The sequence below is a fragment of the Cyclopterus lumpus genome, chromosome 13 (assembly GCF_009769545.1).
Source record: "Cyclopterus lumpus isolate fCycLum1 chromosome 13, fCycLum1.pri, whole genome shotgun sequence".
NCBI classification, from domain to species: domain Eukaryota; kingdom Metazoa; phylum Chordata; class Actinopteri; order Perciformes; family Cyclopteridae; genus Cyclopterus; species Cyclopterus lumpus.
Window position 1 is genome coordinate 6,935,254 of NC_046978.1, and position 23,246 is coordinate 6,958,499.

Sequence of the window (23,246 nt, forward strand, 5' to 3'; positions counted from 1 at the left end):
TTATTACTATGGTACTGTAGTACTTGTGTGCACATATCATTCACTGTTTAAAAAAACAAGACTGATCACATAAACTATGCAAGCTTAAAAAAATATTTAGAGAACATGTGTCAATATAATTGTCATAAAATAGTGTAGAAAGAAAAAGAAAACTCAATAATTGTATTCCACAACTCTTCGGCACAACCACTCCCAAAACATGCTGTCATTTATAAGACTCTTGTCTATTAATCGCGTTAGCTGTTTACCAGCCTATTAAAGGACATTTATTTGTGCAGTCGAGGTTTTGTTGCCAGGGGGCGTCACCGAGCAGCTCACTCGTGTCCATAAGCGCCTTCAGTTTACTGTGAGAGTAGCGCGCGCGTGCGAGAGAGAGAGAGAGAGAGAGAGAGAGAGAGAGAGGCGCACTCAAGCTGCAGAAGTGAAGCAGGTCGGACTAAACAGAGACAAAAAGAAAACCTGCATGTTCCCCGAGGTTCGCAAAGTAAAGGCGAGCGGAGCTGCCCGCGCTCTCTGCGGTGTCCGCCGCCGTCTGTAGCGGCATGGGGACAGGAGTGGGCGCTCCATCTGCACACGTCGACGCGCCGGTTTAACCGCGGACAGTTAATTGCCACCGGGAGACAATTAAGCAGCGGGCGAGGAGCGAGGACGGTGTTCGCTGTCAACTTCAAAGGAGCTCCCGTGTGCCCGAGCGGCCGGTGGATGTTGCGCCATGGAGACGAAGACAAGACTTCGAGCCACGATGATGTTACTGTGGATGTTTCAAGGTAAGCTAATTAACTCTACGGGCATTAGGCCGCGCGCTGCAGGTGGCAGCCTGCGCGTGGAACCGGATCCTGTTGGTGTCGTGGAAAGTGGGTTTCAAATCATATGAATACGGAGAAAGTCGAGAAAAAGCTTTTTCCTGTCCTTCCACTTCCGCGTCTGAACCAATAGTGAGCCAAAAAAAGCAGGGCTAGTCCCCACAAGAGCAAGCTGAGTTTGAAGAGTTAGTAATGTCGATGAATTAAGTCATTAATGTACAATACACTACAATGAGTGGCCTCCTTCATGTACTGCACCCGTATGCCCTTTAACAGTGTGTATTAACACCACGTTCACATCCAGAGTTTAAATGTATTCAAATGCATTGCTCAGATTATCATATTATTGGCAGTAGGAGCAGCTATTAGTCTGATCAGATGTCAAACGTGTCAATTTGAAAAGCTCCTTCTCCTCCTCCTCCTCCTCGTCATCCTTTCTTTATCCAGCGAAATGTTGAATTTAAATGCAGGAACAAGCACACTGACAATTCATGAAATATGTAACTTTATTGCCGTGGCTGCTGCTACTGCTTGTGGATTTACCAGAGGTCTCCTTTTAGAGTACTCTTCATCTTAAGAGGGCATAATGTTGTTGCATGGTTGAATGCCCTGACATACATTTCAATCCCAGCAGTCACATTTTGGGTCAAAGTTCAAACTGGTATGGCTTGCATGCATATGGCGGTGTTTAAATTAATTGATAAACTGATAACACATTGAGTTACTCATTAATAATGCCACACATTTGCATCAAATGTTTAAGAAAATAGACAAATCCAATGAGTTTAGTCAACACTATTTGAATGTCTGGACTATAAGCACTTAATTCGGAGCCGCTATTACTTACAATAATTACAAACGAACACACAATATTGACGATATTTGTTAAATACTCTACATTTCTAAATTGAATTTTGGCTCTTCTGAATTGGCCAATCTTGCTTCTGTCAACTGTGCTGCTCCATCATTTCTTACCAGATGCTCTAGTTCCTCTAGTATGGAAATTAGAGATTGTTTCAGCTTGTGTCTTTTATATCAGGATGTGTTTGGTTCAAACTCAGGTTTCACTGAGGAGCAGTATTGGAAAAGACAGAGAGGGGACATTGTATTCATCTTCAACTCACGTTTGAGTGCTTTTACAATGCAGAGGACACTTGGCTTACAATCTGCATTGTTCTTATGGGCTTCCACAGAGAAACCACTGTGGTGTGACGTTACATCAGCCGTCCTTTGATGAGGTGCAACTGCTCAGTGGAATGAAATAAATGAATTAACTCATTTTTTTGCGGCTTCAGCTGATTCCTGTTCTCATGATTGAATGGATTTAAAAAAATGTGCATGATTGATTTCTTTTCACATTTTTGACAATAGATAAGCCTGTTGGTAACCCCCCCACACACACACACACACACAAAAACAACAACATTCTCGCCTGTTAGAAATGTCATAATTAGGAAACCGCAGCACAAAACCGTAACGCACGACCGACTTCCCATGAGCAAAGTAGTAGACCCAGCTGGAATTGATGAAACATAGCAGCTCACTGGCTTTCCATGACGGGACCCATAGCTAATTGGCTACTGAACGCTAACATAAATCTGTTAAATACTTGGCTGCCTGCAGGATTCTTTAATTTCTGAGATGGATGCTTAACATTTCATAACTGACAGTTATAAATCACATTCCAGCTGTACCACACACATTAACGCTGACGATCAGATAGCTCAAATTGGCCTGAGGACAGTAACTAGGTGATTTGGCTCCGAGCAGTCTGAATGTGGAATTAATGCTAATCTCACCCCTTTTGTAAAACTGCCTTTCTCTTTGGCCGGGTTGTTGAAATGCTGTCATGTCCTCAGCTGACTGTGTTCAGTGACGGCTGGTTTGTAATGAGACCGTAGCCACTAGGCTCTGGTGTAAGCTGATGTTTGTGAGCCAGCTATATCCCTTTTTACAGAATAACTCACAGAGCTTAGGGTAATTCTGATTAGAGCATGATTAACTAAACAAGAAATTGTTCGTCCGTCATCCAGCGTTGGAAGAAACAGCGTTCCCGGCAGAGGGCTGCATGAGAATGAACTATTGGTGCAAAGCTTCCCTTTGGCCGGTCTCGGCAGTCACCAGAGTCTGGCAAGAAAGAGCCTCAGACATCTAGAGATCTGGAAGATATCTGGAGGAGTACAAGTCAAAGACTCTAACAGTCCATCAAGCCGCCTTTGAGCTTGTACTTCAGGATACCAAAGCTTGTGTGTATTGTGTAATAGCGCATAGATAGTTGTTTTGGAAAGGAGCTTTTGTAAATTTAGAAAAGTAACTGTAATTTTACTGCATGACAACAAAAGTATTTACACAAGGACCCCTGACTTGGTTGAATCTTCCAGAAATGTCCTTGAGTTTGCTCAGTTGTCATAGAAAGGGTTTTGTTGTTCTTAAGAAACACATTGATTGTAACAAAATGTTTACTGGGGAAAAAAAACACTAAAAACTCCACGCTGAAACATATAATGTATATGTGAGTCACAACGGGGGGGGGGTCAGCGATTGAATCAGAATCGCTGTGGACCCCCCCACCCCCCAATGGTGCCACTGAATGATACTAGTGTTCACTCTCACACCTGACAGTGGAAAGGTTGCTGTTTTATGTGTTCACACACAAACACTTTGGTCCTCACACTTCCTCGTCACCAGAACAATCTGCTGTGGAGAAAACATCCCGACTCCCGACTCAAACTGGTAAATTGCCACCAGTTTCCGGAGCGGTTACATTTGTTAGACTTACTGAGTGTGTGGGAGCCTAATTGATCCGGTCCAGTGTGTGTGTGTGTGTGTGTGTGTGTCAGTGTGTCACAGTCACAAACACAGTGAGAGACCCCTGGAGAGGGCACAGAGGAAGAAAGACCCAGTGGAGCCTATAAAGGATTCTCTCATGTAAAACCAGGCCAAATTAATTGGCCCACGCTCACCACACCAACAAAAAAAGTATATATTCGATACACAACAGCTGTTGCTGCATGTTCAACTTTATACCCAGTGACAGTTATAGTACTGGAGGTTGACAGGTGTTGATCGGAGCTTTGCGTGCTGGCTCATTGAGCTAACGTGACTTTGGGGCAGGTGATCAGAAGAATCTGAATGTGCAGAGTTAACTTTGATGGACGTGCGACCATGTTAACACTGATATTTACAGTTGGTTATATAAACCCCTATGGATTTTAGAGTGAAAAGAGTTCTCATTGTTCTGCATTTCCCGTCACAATTACAGTAAAAAAAGAATTCATGTGCATATTATGTTTTTATCAGCAGGTTGTGTTTTAAATGCTGTTATGAAGCTAAAATAATGTTGCAGACTTTAGCTGATGCACATTAAATGAACCGTCCATGTTTCGCCCACATCAGACGCACCAACTCATCAGCATTTTTCTTGCTGAATGGCTTGCTTTGATGTTTGGCGCTGTACTGCATTAGTCATTTGCTATCCACACAGCACACTATAACAGTCCAATAATACTCTGCATCATGCTTTTTCAGTAGGGAACCTTTTAAAGCACTAATACGAACTCTATGACTATAAGGAAAATATGAATATCCAGGAGAAAAAGCATCATTTTTAAAACATCTTTTTTTTGTAAAAAAACGTTCTTCAACAGATTAGAAGAGTTCTGCTAATTACCCGGTCTCAAGCATGATATCAATATAAGTCTAATGATTTTATCAGTGAAACAATTAAATCAATTAGTGAGGATGCATTGGCAATCACTCGGAGGAACATCAGTAGAGTATGCATACCTCAAATTGAATTTAATTCAAAACAGACTAATTTTTGTGAATATTTGTGTCGAGGGGCCCTGAAGCCGATCCCAGCTGACATTGGGCGAGAGGTGGGATACAGCCTGGACAATTCACCAGTCAATCACATGGCTGACACGTATACAGACAACCATTCACACCCTCGGGGCTATTAAGAGTCGCCAATTTGGCACCAGGAGAACAGGCAGAACCCCACAGAAAACCACACTGATCTGAAGGATCAGTGATATCCTAACTGCAGGAGTTTGCAAATGTATTAGAAGAATACAAAGAATGTATACATGAAGAAAAGACGGCCAGATGGTAAAGACCGTCTTGTCGAATACATCAAACATATATTGTTTAAAAACCAGCAAAGTTAAGGACATTTTTAAATGCTGTGTATGAAAGACACTCAAGTTGATTGGACGTGGGTACATCCAGCAGCAGTCGTCGTTACCAAGGGAAACCCATGGAGCACCTGCTCAGTACTGAAGTAATCTTTTCACTGTTGCTTTCATGGTGAGTTAATGTTACATGTATGGTCATGCTATGGTTGTTTTTTTCTTAAGTGAGGCGGTCAGCTGGTGAGCAATCAGCTTTTACGCTTGATTTTCAACATTGCACAGGGATTCTCCTTGCAGAATGGTGCTCCAAAATCCGCTGTGAGATTGATGTCGGCATATTTAGATGCTCCTTCACTGTATAAGGGAAGATATTTAGTCACAGAAATGCAAGAGATGGACCCTCTCCGCAGGAATCACGAGTAAAACTAGAGATGCAACTAAAACGCACTTCCATTTTGGTTTGTGTGAATGTCAAGCACACTTTGTGACAGACAAAAGGTTTTATTGAAAAGCGGTCGCTGTATATTCTGTTAATTTAGTTGATTTAAATCAGTCTTAAAACCTACCTGAAGGCTGCAGTATAATTAAACTTAAACATACACGCTGGTGGAGCCTGACAGGTGTGCTTCTCCTCTTGTCACCTCTCCACCCACGCTCCATCTTCATGTGGCTAATGATGTGCCCAGTCCGGTTTCTCCACCCAGGAGACCATTAGGACACGTTTTAAATCTTCCCTCTAAGCCAGTTGGATCGTTATTTTGCTCTTTAGTCTCACGGTGTTGGAATCACAAGTGTTTTGTAAAGGTAAAAGCATCTAAAGGAAGCGTGTTTGCGTGTGCTGGCCACAGGTTGATCTCCCCGTTGATCTTAGCCCACAAATGATGCATTAGAGGAGTGTGTCATTTACACCCCAGGCGTGGGCGAGGGTCTTGATGATTTAGACGACGTGGACCCTGGGAAAATGGCACACACTAATGAGGTGTGTTCCCTCTTTAAATGAGACCATTTCTCTGGGTAGAAACCTTTGTGTGTGAACTTCAGAGACCAGGCATACAAACGCAAGGCCGCTAACTATCATCTCAAGCGGCATTTGATTTATCTTGAGATTTGAGACAAATGAATCCTATTAATGCTGGTGAAAGCAGTGCCAACCTGCTGGAATTAATTTTCAGACGACTCATCACAATTACTCAGTTCTTCTAACTGAAATGCAGCGTTAATTGTAATTGCAAGAAGTTGCTACACTCGGGCAGATTTTCTTTTTAAAGAAATATGACTGTTTAAAAAAAAAAATAAGAATAAACTTTCATCAGCATTTTTTAAATCTTTGCTTTTATCCAAAGAGGAAGATGGATTTTCTGGGGTAAAATGCGTGAAAACTGCTGGTCTATAAAGAAAAAAAACCCTTTTTATTCTTTTGACTTTGTAGTGCAGGTAGGAACTGGGATGCCTGGAGGCAGCAGATGAGTTTTGCTGTTAGACGCCAGAGGATTAGGGTTTGGCTATTAAAGTGAAGCAAAAGGAGATGTTTTTTTCAGTGGTGTCATAGGGCTGGATGGGTTTTCTGCCATGCTGTATTTATGATTGGTTAGTTTTAAAATGGTAGGTGATAGCTAATAGCTGATGGCTTTTTTCTTTTACATGTAAAAGAACAGCATTGGAGTGGAGAGAAAAGAGATTAGTATTTATTCAGGAGTGAGAGGCATCTTTGGTCCTTTCTCTTGTTGCTCGACTGTCTCGCCAGATGGAGGGAAGGGTTTTTGTGGCCAGATTAATGCCAATGTCAATCATGTATGTGGTGGCGAGGCAACTTTCTCCGCACAGGCTGCTGTTATTAATCCTCACACATTAAAACTGCGTTATGCACTCTTCAAAGAAATCTTGCCCTTTTGATTTACTTTTACGAAACAGTTTTCCTTAATATCTTGTGCCCTCAGAATGAGACGTGTTCTTCCTTTGCCAAAATAACAGGCATCCAAAAGGCACTTTATATATATATATATATATATATATATATATATATATATATATATATATATATATATATATATATATATATATATATATATATATATATATATATATATATATATATATATATATATATATATATACTGTTTATAATCTCAAAATCATATCACATTGGGTTGGTTGGTTCACTGCTTTGGTTTAGACTGAAATTAATCAACAGTTATTGAATAGAATTTAGGAGACAGTCATGTTCCCCAGAGGAAGAATCCTAAGTGAAATATCTGGATATCAATTGGATTATTTGCAAAAGATATTGAGGGATAGATTGTAATGACCCCCTGACTGTCTTTGGAACCAACATGATATGGTCCTCAGGGGATGAATTGAGACTTAACATGCTAGCATTGTCACGATGAGCATGCCTGTCTGTAGACACACATGTAATTCTCGTTACTTTTTGTCCTATGTTTCAATCATTTCTGCAGTTGTCATAATAAGAAGGAGAAGAAATCTTTTTATTTCAGACTCAAGGTCCAGATAATACAAAACATTAAATATAATAAAATACATTCAGTAATATTCTCATGGCTTCATTATGAGCTACTTGGAGTCTAATTAGACCACAAGTGTGCATGGAGAGAGGTGTACAGTAGGCTCTAAACAGAGACATCTTCACTCCATCTGCACACATACTAAACCTGCATGAGAGAATGTTTGCTTCCGACATTGCCTATAGATATCTTCATCATCGGTCATCTGTTCTGTAATAAAATGTCCAAGATATTTCACCTTATCACAGACACTGAGGTAGTTATCAGACAATTTGAAGTCAGGGAATGTTACACTTTTGTCCCCTTTGGTTCCACAGATCAGGATAGCACTCTTACTGGCATTGTATTTGATGTCATGTTCCACATCATATACAGTACATACAGTAAGGAGCTGCTGAAGACCAGCACTACATGGGCTAAGAATCACAAGATCATCTGCATACATAATATGATTAACTAAAGTATTGCCGATCATGCACCCAATATTACAGGCTTTCAACTGCTTGGACAGATCATCAATATATAGATTAAAAAGAACTGGGGACAAGACCACCCCTTGTCGGACCCCATTGCTGAACCCAAATGGGGCTGAAACACTTCGGCCCCATTTGGAGGCATCAATAAAACACATGAGAACAGATACGTTTTGACCTCTATATTTGTTGACAATTTCCTTTAAGGCATATTTACACAAGTCAGTGCCATGTTTGGCTTTGAAGCCAAACTGGGTATCTGAGGAGTGAATAAACTTTTATTCTGTCCAACAGGATTCTTTCTAGGACTTATGACAGGATGCTGGCCAAAGCAATGGGCCTGTAATTATCTAGGCTCCCTACTTTACCAGCTCTGTTACTATAGTTTCATTTAGTAATAATAAAATGAATTCTTGCTAGAAAACCGTAGAATGAGCTGTGCTAATTAACATTAGAAAAAATTTGCAGTGGGAAGCTGCCTGAACGCTGCAGAGGGACAGTCCGTTAGGTTGTTCTGCTAACTTACACATTTGGATGATGCCGTTGCAAATTAAGTGTTTGAAGTGTATCAGTGGGATGGCATACAGTTTGACACAAATCGTTATCCATTGAGCTTGACTTACCAGGATAAGCCGACTGGCGTGCTACAGCTGATAACAACTGGGGCACTGCCAAAACGTTCAACTTCGTTGGCATTTGCATCACTGTCATTCATGTTTTTCATACATTTTGAGCAACAGTTCAAGATTTCATTCCCTGCTTTTTTAGCCCAGTGTAAGAGCAGTGATGTGACACGGTAAAGGAGAACTTGCTTGGTTCTCCTTTGCTCATGAGCACTGACTTTTTTCTTAAGAACAGGTAGAACCTTTATAGAACTAAGTTAGAGAATTATTTTTTGAAAAAAGTCAAAAATAATCTACACAAACCTTTATTAAGCCATAATCAAATTACAGATTTAAGGTCACGATTCATTTTGTGTGCTGGACTTCATCTTACCTGGTTATTGCAGCGGTCATTGGTTTACTTTGTGGCTCATATATTTACTCTATTTGGCCCCTTTGGTGAAATAAATGTTCATTAGAATGAATACCTTTGATATTAATGCTCAAAATGGAAAGAACCTACCGAGCAGAATACAAGGCCGAACTGGATTTTATAATCTAAGTGATCTGTCAAACTCTTATAATTGGCTGTTTTAGATGGCTGGGCAGAGTAAGGACCTTACCATCACTTGAGGTGAAACAGGTGGCTCCTGTCTCTAAGCCGCTCCAGATGTCAATAGTGTGACATGGGAGAGTTTGATAAAAGGAATTTCTCCTGTCACGTCCGGGCAGAACACAGGACACAAATGTCTTCCAGGTAAAGTTGTCTTTATTTCTAAGCCTGACTCTCCAAAAAGTAAAAAGCAGGGCTATAAAAGATTATCAAAAAACAAAGATCACTCCACTCTTGGAGGAAAACAAAAACACTCCTTAAAAACTGGAGGCACTACGAAAGATTATCTAAACCAAAATCACTCCTTAAGGAGGAAACAAAAGACTATGACAACTTTAACAAACAACCTAAATCTAAGACACAAAAACTTACAAAATCAAAATCACACTCTGGGAGGAATCCAATGAAAACGGAAAACGATGGCTTGGTATTTCAAGACTTGGTACAATGGCAGGGCTAGAGGGACCGCAAGGACCAAAATGAACACACTGGCACAGGACAAGGGGAGACGCCGACTAAGTACACATGAGGGAAGTGGAGACAGGTGGACACAATCAGGAATCAGGGAAGACAATCAGACTGGTGACACATGAGGAAGGACAAGGGACCTGAAACGAGAGGAGAGTTACTTTTTCAAAATAAAACAGGAAATGACAAGACAAAAAGACCCAAAAAAATAAAACAAACCCAACAACTTCACCGCGGTGCGACATCCTCGGCTTCATTCCTAATGTTAGCCTTCCTGAAATGACTGAAGTTCTGTCCAGGTGAGAATCATATTAGTTTTTTTTTTGTTCACCCTTAAGTTCATGATCATTTTACCTTTTCTTGATTTTGAAGTTAGGGATGAGTATAATTATATTATACAACAACATTTTCACAAAGTACAGATGATCAAAACCCAGTAACCCACAGAGAGGCTGCTGCGCAAGATTTTCAATAAGAAGCAGTGTTTTGCATTTTGCATCAAACAGTGTCTTCTACATGGAACTCTAGTTAACAGATTATGTCGAAGTTCAGTGAAATATAGTCAATTATTTATCCTGCAACCGTTATTCACAAACACTTTCTTTGCCTGGGCTGGACTTCCAATAAATGCTTTTTCCAAAATACATGTGCAGCAGCCTTCCTACCTCCTGCAGCAAGAATTGTTTGAGACAGAGATTTTTGTTTGAGGAGTTTGATTTTATCAGTTGGTTATAAGTCTTTGGTCTTTCATAACGACAGAGTTAGTTAGGACTATTTAATTTCCTAAATAACTAAGAATTGGTTGAGTAACCATTAGCGTACAACAGACATTGATTGTACCAACAAACACGTCATGAGGTTTTCACCAACGCAGCTCCATTTGAACTCGTTGCTTTTTTTGGCACCAAGTATGCATTTGTCTGACTAAATCGTTTGAGAGTGTATTAACAGACAATTTGCTTACACAGTAAATATGTGGCAAAGCTGTTTGAATCATCAGTTTTATGAACCACCCTGAAAGAGTCTCACATGTGCTGAAAATAGCTTTAGAAATTAATGTCATTTAGCAATCCTGAAATTAAATGAAGCAAAAACATGAACTGCTTTGTGAAGCACTCTCCTGTATCTATGTCAGCAACGTGGCAGCAGGTAGTCATGCATTAAGTTACATATAGTTTTTTGCAGGAGTGAAATTTTTCTCATTCCTATTTCCAGCCCAGAGGTTGGTTGGTCCTCTAAATTGATCTGGCGAACACAGCTGCGTCTAAGAAACCTGCTCATACCTGATAAGCCCAGTAACCATGGCACCTTTTACCGGCAGAGCTTAGACTTCAAATGTGTCATTTCAGGTGGGACGGTGGAAGTCATAAACTTTCACTTGTATCAAGTCTGTTGATAAAATACAGAATTATTTCTGAAACCTGTGAGAAGGCGAAATGACCGGCCTGAAAACTGCACCGACAGAATATATTGTGTTCAGTCTTTACATACATGTACATTACTGTACAGTCAAGCTATTGAAAGGACATGTCTAGTTTCAAAGTATTGAGGAAAACCAACACTCACTGGAGCCAGAGAAACGTATGATAAATACAACCGTGACAAATGTTACTCCAGACATTTAAGTATGCAGCATGTGAGGGTTGTCGGATGATAATTGTGGATGAGAAGATCGCCAGCAGTGACTTCTCTTCGTAGCAGAGCAACTGATGCTTTCAAAGTGAAGTGGACCAGGCGGTGGACTGATTATTTTACCAAGTTCAGATTCTGAACATGCAATAGATCTTTGCTGAGCCCCTCCAGCCGTCTGGGATAACATCTCCAACAAATAAATGGAGATTCTTGTGGGAAGGAACTGACCTTGATGGCTGCCAATGTACCTGCAAACAGGAATTATCTTAATGTGTTTGAGATTACAAGATCAGAAGAACCCCCAAAGCTTTCCAAACAATGCGTATGGAGTCTGTGAAGTCGTACGGAAACAACAAACAATGTTGTAATTGAATATATCCATCCGGTATCGTGGAATCAATGGCCAGCGATTTAAAGCACCATTAATTGGTAATCTGTCAAATCAACTTGAATAAAAAATTTATTTATTGTTTTGGTAAATCATTTCCAAATACTATTTTAACTCTCTTTTTTTTGGGTCTCTACTGACTCCTAAGAGAAATATCAAGCTCTTTGGCTGCCAAATGCTACATTATGTTCACCAGCCAGTTGCTATATGTGTCTGCGTTTGGTGCTGAGCAAATAATGCACAGTAGGTTTACCTGGACCTTTTCCCCCAAATTTAATGGAGAAAGAAAGTCAGCAGGAACAGCAAAGTTAAGGGTCCGTAAAGCCAAAGCAATGAACTGAAAGACGCTAAAAGGCTCTGCAGTCTCTGTGGGTTTATCACTACGATCAACTCTTAGTACAATGCTAATCATTTGAGTCAGTAATCGTGGAAATATATAAATATTTCCAGCTTCTCAAATGTTTTATGTCTTGAATATCTTCCACTTTGTATGTATTAATTGGAAGAAACAAGCAATTTAAAGACATCACTTAAAATTATGATTTCTTTTTTGGATGTCTGACAGACTTTAATTGTTTTGCAACCCTAAAGTAAAAGTGATGTTTTGTCACATCTTATTGGTGTAACGTTCCCACATTCTCTTTGTCTTTGTGCCGGGCTTTTTAGATATTTTGGTCTTGTTTTGAGTGGCTTGCTGTTAATTGCAATTAATTACATTTCCTATAAAGCTTTCTGATGGTACACTGTGAAATACACAATGATAGATAAAGTCCTGAATATGTTTGTGTTGTAAATACAGCCAGGATTGTTGTTCTTTCAGTTAATTAAAGAAATGCCTGCAGACGCTTCACACCCTCGGTTTCAAAATGAGCTTTAGAACCACAACATTGACCCATAACTATATTTGCGTATTTAAAAGTAAAGTTGCATGCAAATACCTTTTATCACAGCAAAAAATAGCTCTTTATGCCCTTAAAATGACCAGTGCTCCATTTTCATATTGTAGCAAGTCAGTTTGTGATTAATCAATGATTCAGACTAAAACATCTCCTGGTTTTGTCGCATTTAAGATCGTATTTCATTATTTATGTGTTCTCCACGCTGGAACCGACTAATTACCTAAAAGAAGGACAGAGACCCTGCTGGAGTTTTCAGTAAAATCCTGGCAACAACCGCCGTGCATTTAGATCTTCTAATCAGTGCACTCCTGTGTCCTCACTGATTTGAAATGAGAAAATGTGTGTAACTGCTGCAGTCATGGAAATTATAGAGCTACATGATTAAAGGACATAAAGGACCCAGCAATACTATAATTCTGTTTTTTGGGCAATACTCTTGTTTTTTACTTTGAAATCATAGACTGAGGAGTCAAGTAAAATGAAAACTAAATAAACGTATAGAGTTTTTAAAAAGCTACACTGTGGAATTAAATGATTTATAGATCAATTTACAAGTTATTGCACTTCTATGGCTGCAACTCTAAAAAGTCAGTTGACTGCTGTTTAAACTTTGGCTGGCATTGCTTGTCACCAGTTTATAACCATTCCACCTACAAAGAGTCAGGGACAAGATTATAATCACAGCCAATCGTGACATCTTTTCCACAAGTACACAAGTATAGTTGTCATTTTGAGTGAGAAACATCTGATGCAGTTACAATATAAGCTAGTCCTATCCGAAAAGGAATATCTGGATAGGTCATTTACCATAAGAGAAGGAGAAGTATGGTTGAAGTGGAGTAAGGCCATAAGCTTTATGTAGTCAAATATATATATATATATATATATATTTTTTTTTTTTAAAAAGGGAATTCTTTTAGCACTTACTGGTGTATTTATACTTCTTTTGAGAGAGTGGATGGGGTGCTGTGTACCAACACTTATACTTAATTGGTTTAGCTGAAGGCAGGGACAATGGTGTGTCCCTGCTGGCTTCTCTTCCTAGAAGACTGTTTTCTTTGAAATGGCTTAAAACACAGGGTAGATGAACCAGGTTAGTGTTTCATGGCACATTTGGATCCCCAATCCAATTGCAACCTAAAATGTTGGAGTTGATAAAAGTCTCTCTTTGAGGTCTTTTTAACTAGTACATGCTGTGTTTTGATAATGCATATGCTGGAGCACAATCCCAAACTCTCTTACCATTCATGCATGTTCTTTCTGCTTTCGTGAGACATGACGCAAAAACTCAACTGAAATTAAAAGAAAAATAAAGAAATATCTAAAACAGTAAACCAGTTGCATTTGATTTTTGCAATTACTGCTTTTTACATTTTTTATTTCAAGTCATTTGATAACTGACCATTGGTGTTCCTATGAATATAAAGTTGACCTTTTATGGACTACTTGTAGACAATGTATTGTTTGTTTGAAACCTCAAATTAATACATTTATGTGAAATCAATAATGTTCTTAAACTGTGAAAACGGAGAGTGAAACAGTAATGCAGGGAAATATTTAGATTTGATAGAATAGTGATTCATTGCATTATTGAAGAGATTACAACCGTCATGACCAGACACACAGTCACCATGCCCATTACTACCAGGTCTGTCTCTACTACAGTATAATGCGATTGTCTCCTGAGTCAAAGGACCGTGGTCACATTATGATGTCTTCTTGTGTGTGACTTTTGTCTATCCTGTCTCCCCATCTGCTTAAGCCAGCTTTGACTGATAATAAGATTAGAGCGTAGAGAGGCGGCTTAGCGACCTGACCTAAGAAACGGTGATCGTTTATCTGTGAGGCTGCTGCAGATGGACACGACGGGGGAAAGCAGTCTCTGAGCAGAGAGTGGCTCTGAGGCTGCTGAGGTTAAAGGGGAACAGGCGCCATTCAGTCACAGCTAAAATGTTCTTCAACAATTACAGTGTGCCTGGAGCCCCCCAGAGAACATTTATCCTCACAGCTCTCAAATATATTTAACAATGAATGTTGCACAACATGAAGATTTTTATTTTGTCTGCACACAAACCCTCAACATCTATAATCAACGCCTCCACCACAAACACAACTTTCGCCTCCATCCGTGGCCTCATCCATCCACACTAATCAATGCTCTTTTGAACTGTGGCAGAATTAAATGCTTAACCCCTTATTGCCAACTGTCCACACAGATCTTAGCAAGAAGAGATTTAGAGGAAGTCATTCAAATACGTATTGTGGAGCATCCGCCATACACAGCAGCAAAAAAAACCCTGATAATTAATCCAGGGTTTAGACGGTGTGAATCGGTTATGAAATCAAAAGCTTGTCTGATGAAGGAGTTTTGTTTACATTTACATTTTTGTTATAAACAGACAACAAACTCAGAGTAGCCTCAAGATGTTGATGTATGTGATCAGTGAAGATTAAACAAACTAAATAAAAAGCTTAATACAAAGGACAAGAGTGAAGAAGAGCGACTGCAACCGTGGATTTTAAAGTTATTTTTCCATCTTTCTTTAAAACTGTGGTCACAATTAGAGTAATTTATCCAAACATAGGGCTGGAGGATACATTGTATTTATAGACTGAATGATTAATCAATTACCTAATTCTAATTTTCATTGACAAATATATTTAAATGATTATGATGTCTGTTCTGTTGCGGGGATCTGTACTAAACAAAGATGTTTTCTTAAGTCTGTAGAATATGATGTGTAGGCCAGGACATATTTGCAGGAAGATAATATATGATTTTAAATGGTATTTTGACATCAAATATGTCACCTTAACAAATATTGTGCCTCCTGCGATTTGAAATATACAGTAAACCATCTTGAGATTTCAATAAAATGCTGATGCATTGTGCAGCCCTACTCAGTACTCAACAGTTTTCCATACCCAGTGTTACTGACACATTTAATTGATTGAGGCAGCCTATCATACTTCAATAAAATGAAATACACTTTAGATAAATGAATGAAACGCTCCAATCTGACGAGCACTAATCTAGTTTTCTGGGCCTACACAAGTCATTAAGACACCAGCTTTGTATGTTGTTGTGGAGAAAGTGGCTCAAGAGGATTACACAAAATACATCTCTTTCATATGTCTTTGTCCAGTCCACAGAGACGGCACACAGTCAGTCTCAGGGGAGCGGCTATCTAAACACTGGAGGGAGCACTTTTACAAAAGCACAGTTTATAATGTATTAACAAGGAGACCCTCGAGAGGCCTTAAAAGCCTCCCTCGCTAAATCCATCATGTCAGGGTTTGGGAGCCATCAAATCCCTTTTACACTTTGATATAATCCATGTTGATTACAGCCCTCTCACCTCGGTTAATTTACTGAGCTCTTAATTGTGTTGAATGCAAGTAGACGTATCTCTCCTGTTCTGTACCATCTCCTTTTCTCTTTCCCTGTTTGCTCATGTGTTATTGGGCCCCATTTTATTTAATTGGTTGGAAATAGAAAGTGTGAAAGAATTGTGATTGTATAATTGATATGTCCCATACGAGTCTATTTGCTCTTTATTGGGAAACATGCTGAAGTGGAAACGACAGACATCAGGATGCGTTTGGCAGCATACTGAATTTGGTGACCGTCCTCCAACCACAGGCCATCAGTTTAAGCCCCCATGTCGGCCGGCATCCTTCAACACAATGCAGAATCGTTACCAGCTTGTGGGGCTGCTCTCATTTACTGACCGTGGCACTTAGACCTTACTGCGAAGAGAACATTTCCCTACAGGGATCAATAACGTGTCACATTAGCACGGTAATGCACAGCTGGGAACGGTGAGCAAGAGCGAAATTACTTGTACAATATCACTGCGCCACATTAATCATGCCTGTGATTTGCGAGCGTGCCGAACAGACAATCTACAACCCACTTGGCTCAGCGGTGAAATGTCACACATGCTATAGCTGGTTGCTAACGTGGAAACTGCAGCACTGTACCATAGCAACTGCTGCTTGGATCTGCACATGTGATGGACTAAACAACTCGTTTTATACTTGTGTTGTAAAAATGTAAATACTTGCACGTTTTTGTTTCAACAAACCTGTTCCCTGAGCGGAGTGGCTCAGGGAACAGGTGCCTGGAAGAGGCCTAATTGGCATCAGGGATATTGTGTCTCCCCCCTTTATCAGGTGCGATGGAGATGGAGCAGGAGGGCCGGCAGAGCAGAGATCTAAATAAAGTATCTTGCCAAACATTACACTCAGTGTGCTCATTCCTTGGTGCTGGGTGGGAAAACCTGGGGATTGTAACAGGAGTTGTTACAATAATATTGTGATATGTTGGGGTCTCATAAGCTTTCAAAGTCATGGATCGCTCCCTCAAAAAGGTCCTGGGCTGTACTGACCCCTTTAATGTGTCAAGTTATTTCCTCTGGGCTCTCTCTATTGGCTCAACGCTGCAGCTTTCACCTTTGGCCAGGAACCCTTCAGCGATACTGGAGGTTGATGTGTGGCTTCATCTGTGTATCAGGGATGTTGGATGTCATGTACAGGGGGTGGGGTGGGGGGGGGGGGGGGAGCCAGCATCTGACCATCTGAGCCCTGACTTCATCACAAAGCACTCATTTAGAGCAATTCATCATGGCATTTCTAACTTTGCAAGGCTATTGTTTTTCTAAAGGCGTCACATATTAAGAAGGCTTTCCCCCCCCTGCTCTATTAAATGTGCAGTGAAGTCTATAATTAGGATTTTTTTTAAATATATATTTATTATATGTAATTGCTTCTCCACCAGATAATGTTAATTATTAATAACCTCATCTCTGTGCTTAATGTAAAGATGTAAGGTGCAGTGAACATGTACTTCACTGTATACAGTGAAGTACATGTTCACTGCACCTTACAAAAAACTATAAATGTGACCAAGACCGGATTTGGAGTATTGGACTCCAAAAGGACTTGACATTATATTATGAACTCTTCGCAATGCTGTGTTTTACTTTCTAAAAAATATTTTTATTTAGACAGATTTACTTTCTCAATGAAAACTGTTTGGAATTTAGAAATAATTTGGAATAAAGCAAGTTTGGTGATAGTAAAATATAAGCAAAGGTCTTCCACATCCGCAAATTCAGCCTTTTATTGTCTATAGAACAGCTCATAAAACACCTTAGTTTAATTGTTGGGTCTATTGGATATCAGATTTATAAGAAAATTGCCATCATCATTTCATTAAAACTGGATCAAATGAATGTGTTGCGCCACTCAATCACACACAAGTTCAAAGCATTTCAAGTTCAGCATGACTCTTCTCTACACGGCAGAGTTCACGTTAACAAATACCACAATTCTATTTATTCATTGAAATTAAGTGTATTTGGAAAATAAAATAGTCTACACTACACAAAAACAAATCAGCTCTTCAAGCCTCAATATTAAGCAAATTATTTTAAAATCATTTAAAAAGTCTTGCTTGTAGTGACAAACCCACAGAGATATATCGTCCGACATCCCCTCAGCTTTAATATATCCACTTATTGTTTAGTTTTTTCCGCCCACAACTTGATGGTTTTCATAATGGTTTTTCAGCAGGCTGTTCAAAGAAAAAGCTCTCAACATCAGGTTTAAAACAGATGACTCAATCCATGAAAAGAACCCTGCTGAATCATATTGATTAGTAACCTCAAAGAAAGTTATATGGATTTCACTTTATAAAATCTATTGCTGGGCTTTGGGAGTATCTCTGGCTGTGGGAACTGATGATTGTTACACAGTGGCACAAGACTGTAGACTTTAGAGTGTCTGGTTAATGTTTCAGGCCATCTCTGCCCCTGTTGCCATTTTTTAAATATACTTATTTGCTTTGAGTTAGGTGAGACGATGTGGTCCACCTCTCATGACTGGGATAAACATTAAGCTACATCCTGGAGATAGTTAGCTTAGCTATCCCCTTCGGAAACGGGGAGAAACTGCTAGCCGGACTGTCCAAAATATAATAAAAACATGCCTAACTAGCTGTTTGTTTTGGTTGAACAAAAAACAAAAGGGTTAGAACAACAATTAGATTGGTACTGATGACTGGTACACACTGAAGGCTATTGGCGTGTATGTCTCAACTGAAATTGCCAAACAGAAATGCCAAATTGGCTTTGAAGTAATTCCATTACATGTCCACCAAACAGCCCTGACATGTTAATTTTTATGCCTCCATGCATGGACAGCCGTGGCCGGCTCACAAAACCATTGCCATGGCCATAACTCAAATGAATATGCTAATTATGCTAATTTCCCACAAATGTCCTATAGGTTAAAGTGATACATTTATGTAAACTGCAACATGACTGGTTGGCAGAAGCATACAACCACAAGGCGGTAATTCTAGTTTTAACTGTAAAATGTCCAGCTGATGGCTGCAGGGTGGTGTCGTGGCCGGCACTGTCGCCTCACAGCAAGAGGGGCTTTGGCATGTTCCCCCCGTGTCAGCGTGGGTTCTCCCTGGGTTCTCCGACTTCCTCCCACAGTCCAAAAACATGCAGCTTGGGTTAATTGAGGACTCTAAATCAGTGTGAATGTGAGTGTGAATGGTTGTCTGTCTCTGTGTCAGCCCAGCCATGGTGTACCCTGCCTCATCACAATGTTAACTGGGATGGGCTCCAGCCCCCAAGACAAGAGGATCAGCAGTTTAAGATTATTGATGGAGGATGTCCAGCTGAGTTTGTATTTCGGTCAAAAAAATTCTAATAATAATCATTGTCTAAAAAATAGTACTATTAGTATACATATTGTTATTGGCATCAGTCTCAACATTTCAGTATCAGTCAGGTGATGGTTTCAATGAAGCTGTTTCAACCTGTTTCTAGACCTTAGGCTAAGCTAACACAACTGGTCGTATCCTTATATGTATTGGTTAAATATAATAGTAGTATTAATCTTATCTAACTTGGCAAGAAAAAAAAGGCAAAGTACTCAGACATTTAAAACCACATAAGAGAGGGAATTGTTTCACGCTGCAGATGTTGCATGATGATGCCAAACCACCCGTACCCTACACCTCTCCTATGATGAACTTGGGAAGCACATATTTGATGTTTATTGTATACAGATTATAAGCCTCATGCTGCATTTCCTCTCTGATGAGAGCTCAGTGAAAATCTAAAATCAGATCACTCGACTTCTTAATTACAGCCTCGCTGCATTGAGCCCTCCCTGTGTCCCACAGGCAGTGAAGTGGCGAGGCAGTCCGGGCCTCAGCCGCCGAGTTCGACCCTGGACTTGTGCAGCAGCGGCCCTATCGGCCCTCACTCTGTCACTCTGTCAGCACAGCTCGCCGCGTGTATGGTAACACATGACAGATCTGGGAGATAAAACAGCCAACCCTCGCCCCGCTGCCACACTAATGGTTTATAAATATCTTTCTCAAAGACCCTAGACGGTGTGAGGGGTGGCAGGGTGGTTATGGGCTCTGTTGTGATGCAACATTGCAGACCCATTTAAGCTCTCAGTTTGCCTTTCATTCCCTGCCACAAAGACCCGAGAGCTGGCTGGAGAAGGAGGGGCGAGGGTTAGTAAGGGCACTGTGGGACTTGTGATGGACAGCTGGGATGAAAAGGCCACTGGCATTCAGTAGTCTGAGTCAGACTGACCGACTCAACCAAGCAAGAAGATATCAACTACTTGTTGTTCAGATGCTTCACTGTCAGATGTTTTTTTTCCACAGCATTAAATTAATTACGTGTACAGATCATCAGATCTAATTCATAGAAGTTGCACCGCAATAAGAGCCCTTGTTTTCCCACATAAACACCAATATCTCCTGTGTGTGTGTGTTCTCCCTTTTTCCCTTGCTGACTAGAAACTTGTTTCTTGTTCCTATTTTTCCTTTTAGCTCTGAGGGCATCGTGGTTACATTGTAGTTGTGCATTGTACTGTAGTTGACTCCTTGAGTGAAAGGACATGAGACCCATTCAAACAGTTCCGCTGTGAATAAATGTGTGGTCTCTGCTTTGTTTGTCAAAAAAGATGATTTATAGAGGTTATGAAGGAAGTAATTGTATTTCTGATCAGGACATGAAGGTTATAAATAGTTTCAGCTATGAGAAATGTTTGCTCAATCTTTTAGAAATCGCCGAGCCTCATCCTTCCAATTTTGTGCAGGCTGAGACAACAACAATGGGTCCGAAGCAGTGAGAAAATTAATAATCTGTTTTTTAAAATGTTTCCCTTGCATTGTGTTTTTGGATAATAATAATGGATTTGTTCCTTTTTATATTTGCTCTTGTCTGCACCAGTCTCTTACCGACACGTGTATCAAGGCTGTCCTTTTTAAGTGGCGAGAGTTAGTTATAATATCAGTTATAATATCATTTTGATATTATTACAACCTTTTGCTGCAATAAGGAGGCCATCGAAAATGTAGGTTAGCATTGTTTTATTCTTGATGATCAGCCTCTGTGTCACGGAAATTGACAGCTTCAGGAGATTTTACAAGCCCTTAAAAATAAGAGTTTTCCCTTTATTCATCCTCAGGTCTCTCACAACTGTATTTGAATCCCTCACAGACCAGAAGCATGCATGTTCACGTCATGTTCAGACTCCTTATCAACCTAGATGCTAGTGTTTTAACTTCTTTGTTTTCTTTACAAACAGGACTCAAACTGTATCTTGGCCATAGTCAAGTCAGTGAAGCACATAAATCTTTTCACTAAGTTGAGTAAAGCAAACTAGTTCCACCACTGATTTAAACTGACACTTCCTGTCATGAGTGGGATAGTACATCTCCTGTGTCCTGAAGGTGACACTAAACAAAAAATACAAATGCGGTGCGCTCTCACATGTGCGTGTGTGTGCGTGTGTGTGTGTGCGTCTGTGTGTGTGTGTGTGTTTGAGAGAGGGAAAGCTGTTGAGTTCGCAGCGAGAACCAGAGGGAGGTTGTGGGAGTTTGGAGCCATGTGTGCGAGGAGAATCAATTTAAACACAATCAAAAGTTAAGGGGGATTAAAGCTACTGTGATGAGATAGCACACTCAAAATGGTTTAAAATAGCTGCAGAGATTACACTAATGTAATCCAATTTAAAGGAGCCTTCCCCAAATATTTATTATTGAAGCACCATCTGTTTGAAGCCTGTAGGGTCAGTCAAATAGGCGGTTTTACACCAACAAGGCTATTTTGTTGTCCTACATTCCTCCCCGTCCTGTCTGTCAAAAAGTCAGGAAATAACCCCAATTTATTTAAATCTTTGTTCATGTCTGTCCTCATTTGAAATCAACAAATCTGGAACACTTGTTCTTCACTTGTTAAAATCCTTAATAAAAGTAAAACTGAAGGTCGTCCAGATACCATCAAGACTAGTGAACGATTATAATGAGGACAAGAAATCTGACGCTTAAATAATGTATTATTATGTTGTCTGTTTTTTCACAGCTAGGCATTTATGAGGTCATTTTAAGACTTTGTTGTCGCTTCTCTGACACAGATCCCAGCTCGGCACAGACGAAACATGCTGTAGAGATCAGACGAGCAAGAACAGGATTGGTCGATATCACAATATATGAGACTATGGACATTTTTTAGTCTGTTATTTCAGTAATTCAGTTTTATACTTTCCACCCAGCTACAACACCCCCATTGCACACACATCCACCTCAGCATCCACGGAAAGGCTCTGAAGCTACATCCGCACTAATACGTTTCTGTTTAAAACCGGTGTATTAAAAGTATTTCTAAATGATTTACATCCATACTAGCACATCTGGGCATACCTTCATCCTATAGGGAGAAGAATCCCCGCTATCACATATGATAATAAATAAGAGAGGTAGGTAGAGGTATAAAAAGGTATTATAACATGAGACATATTCTGCAACTTTAAGGTTGAGACTTTTACGGCATCACTTGGACACTGAAAGGTGCATCCAGCCGCTGTTGAGACCTTTGACCTTTTAGAGCCTGTTTATGTAGATTATTTTAGCGACAGGCCCACCCTGTTGTATTGATGGGGAAAAGTGGAGGGGCAGAGGTGTAAATGGAGGGTAAATCTGAGCCTCAGCTAAAGCTTAAGCTCCAGTGAGGGACTTGCATGAGAGCGCGAGTGAGACATGGGTGGAAGCAGAGATTACTCGGGGAGATAGAGTGGGGCTGGTTAAAGAGGATCAGTTTATCTTCACACAGGCTCCCCGAGGGCACTGAGAGAGGGACTGACTTTTTATCCTTCATTCGATCACAACACGGCAGAATTAGATTGCCTTGTTAGACATGCAAACCCCATGTATTTCAGCAATAAACTAGACACCAGTTTATATTTGGATACACCTGCCCAGCCTGGTTTTCAAAATCTCATTGACATGGTCAACCTGTGTTGCTTCAGTTCACACTTAATTTATTTCTTAGTTGAGTCATATATTCAGAGATTATTGGCGATAAGAAGAATTCCACTGTGCTTTTGATCTGTTTTTACATATGAATGGGCTGCCCCCTATGGGTGACTCACGGCACCACAGCAAAGTTACATTTGATCTCTTAATTGTGCCCCAGCTCTAGACATGCATCCCCAAGGTTGACTCTTTTCTTTGATTAGTCTTTGCAGGTCTGAGCGCGTCCGGCAGTCCTGACGTTTTAATTGCTGTTGCAGCTGAGACTAAGCCAATATCTCATAGCCAGGATGCCTGCGGGAAAGAAAAACAAAACAAAATAAAAAAACACTGTTTATTTTAAAGAGAAGAATCCAATT

At 40.1% G+C, this 23,246-nt stretch overlaps 1 protein-coding gene across 1 annotated transcript in view; it reads left to right on the forward strand.

The window, feature by feature from the left end:
- The first annotated feature begins 421 nt into the window (after window positions 1-421).
- esamb (endothelial cell adhesion molecule b) overlaps window positions 422-23,246 on the forward strand; it is a 34,698-nt gene continuing 11,873 nt past the window's right edge. Inside the window, exon 1 of the mRNA XM_034547958.1 lies at window positions 422-767. Coding sequence (XP_034403849.1) covers window positions 713-767 — 55 coding nt within the window. The 5' untranslated portion in view covers window positions 422-712. The remainder of the gene's footprint in view (window positions 768-23,246) is intronic.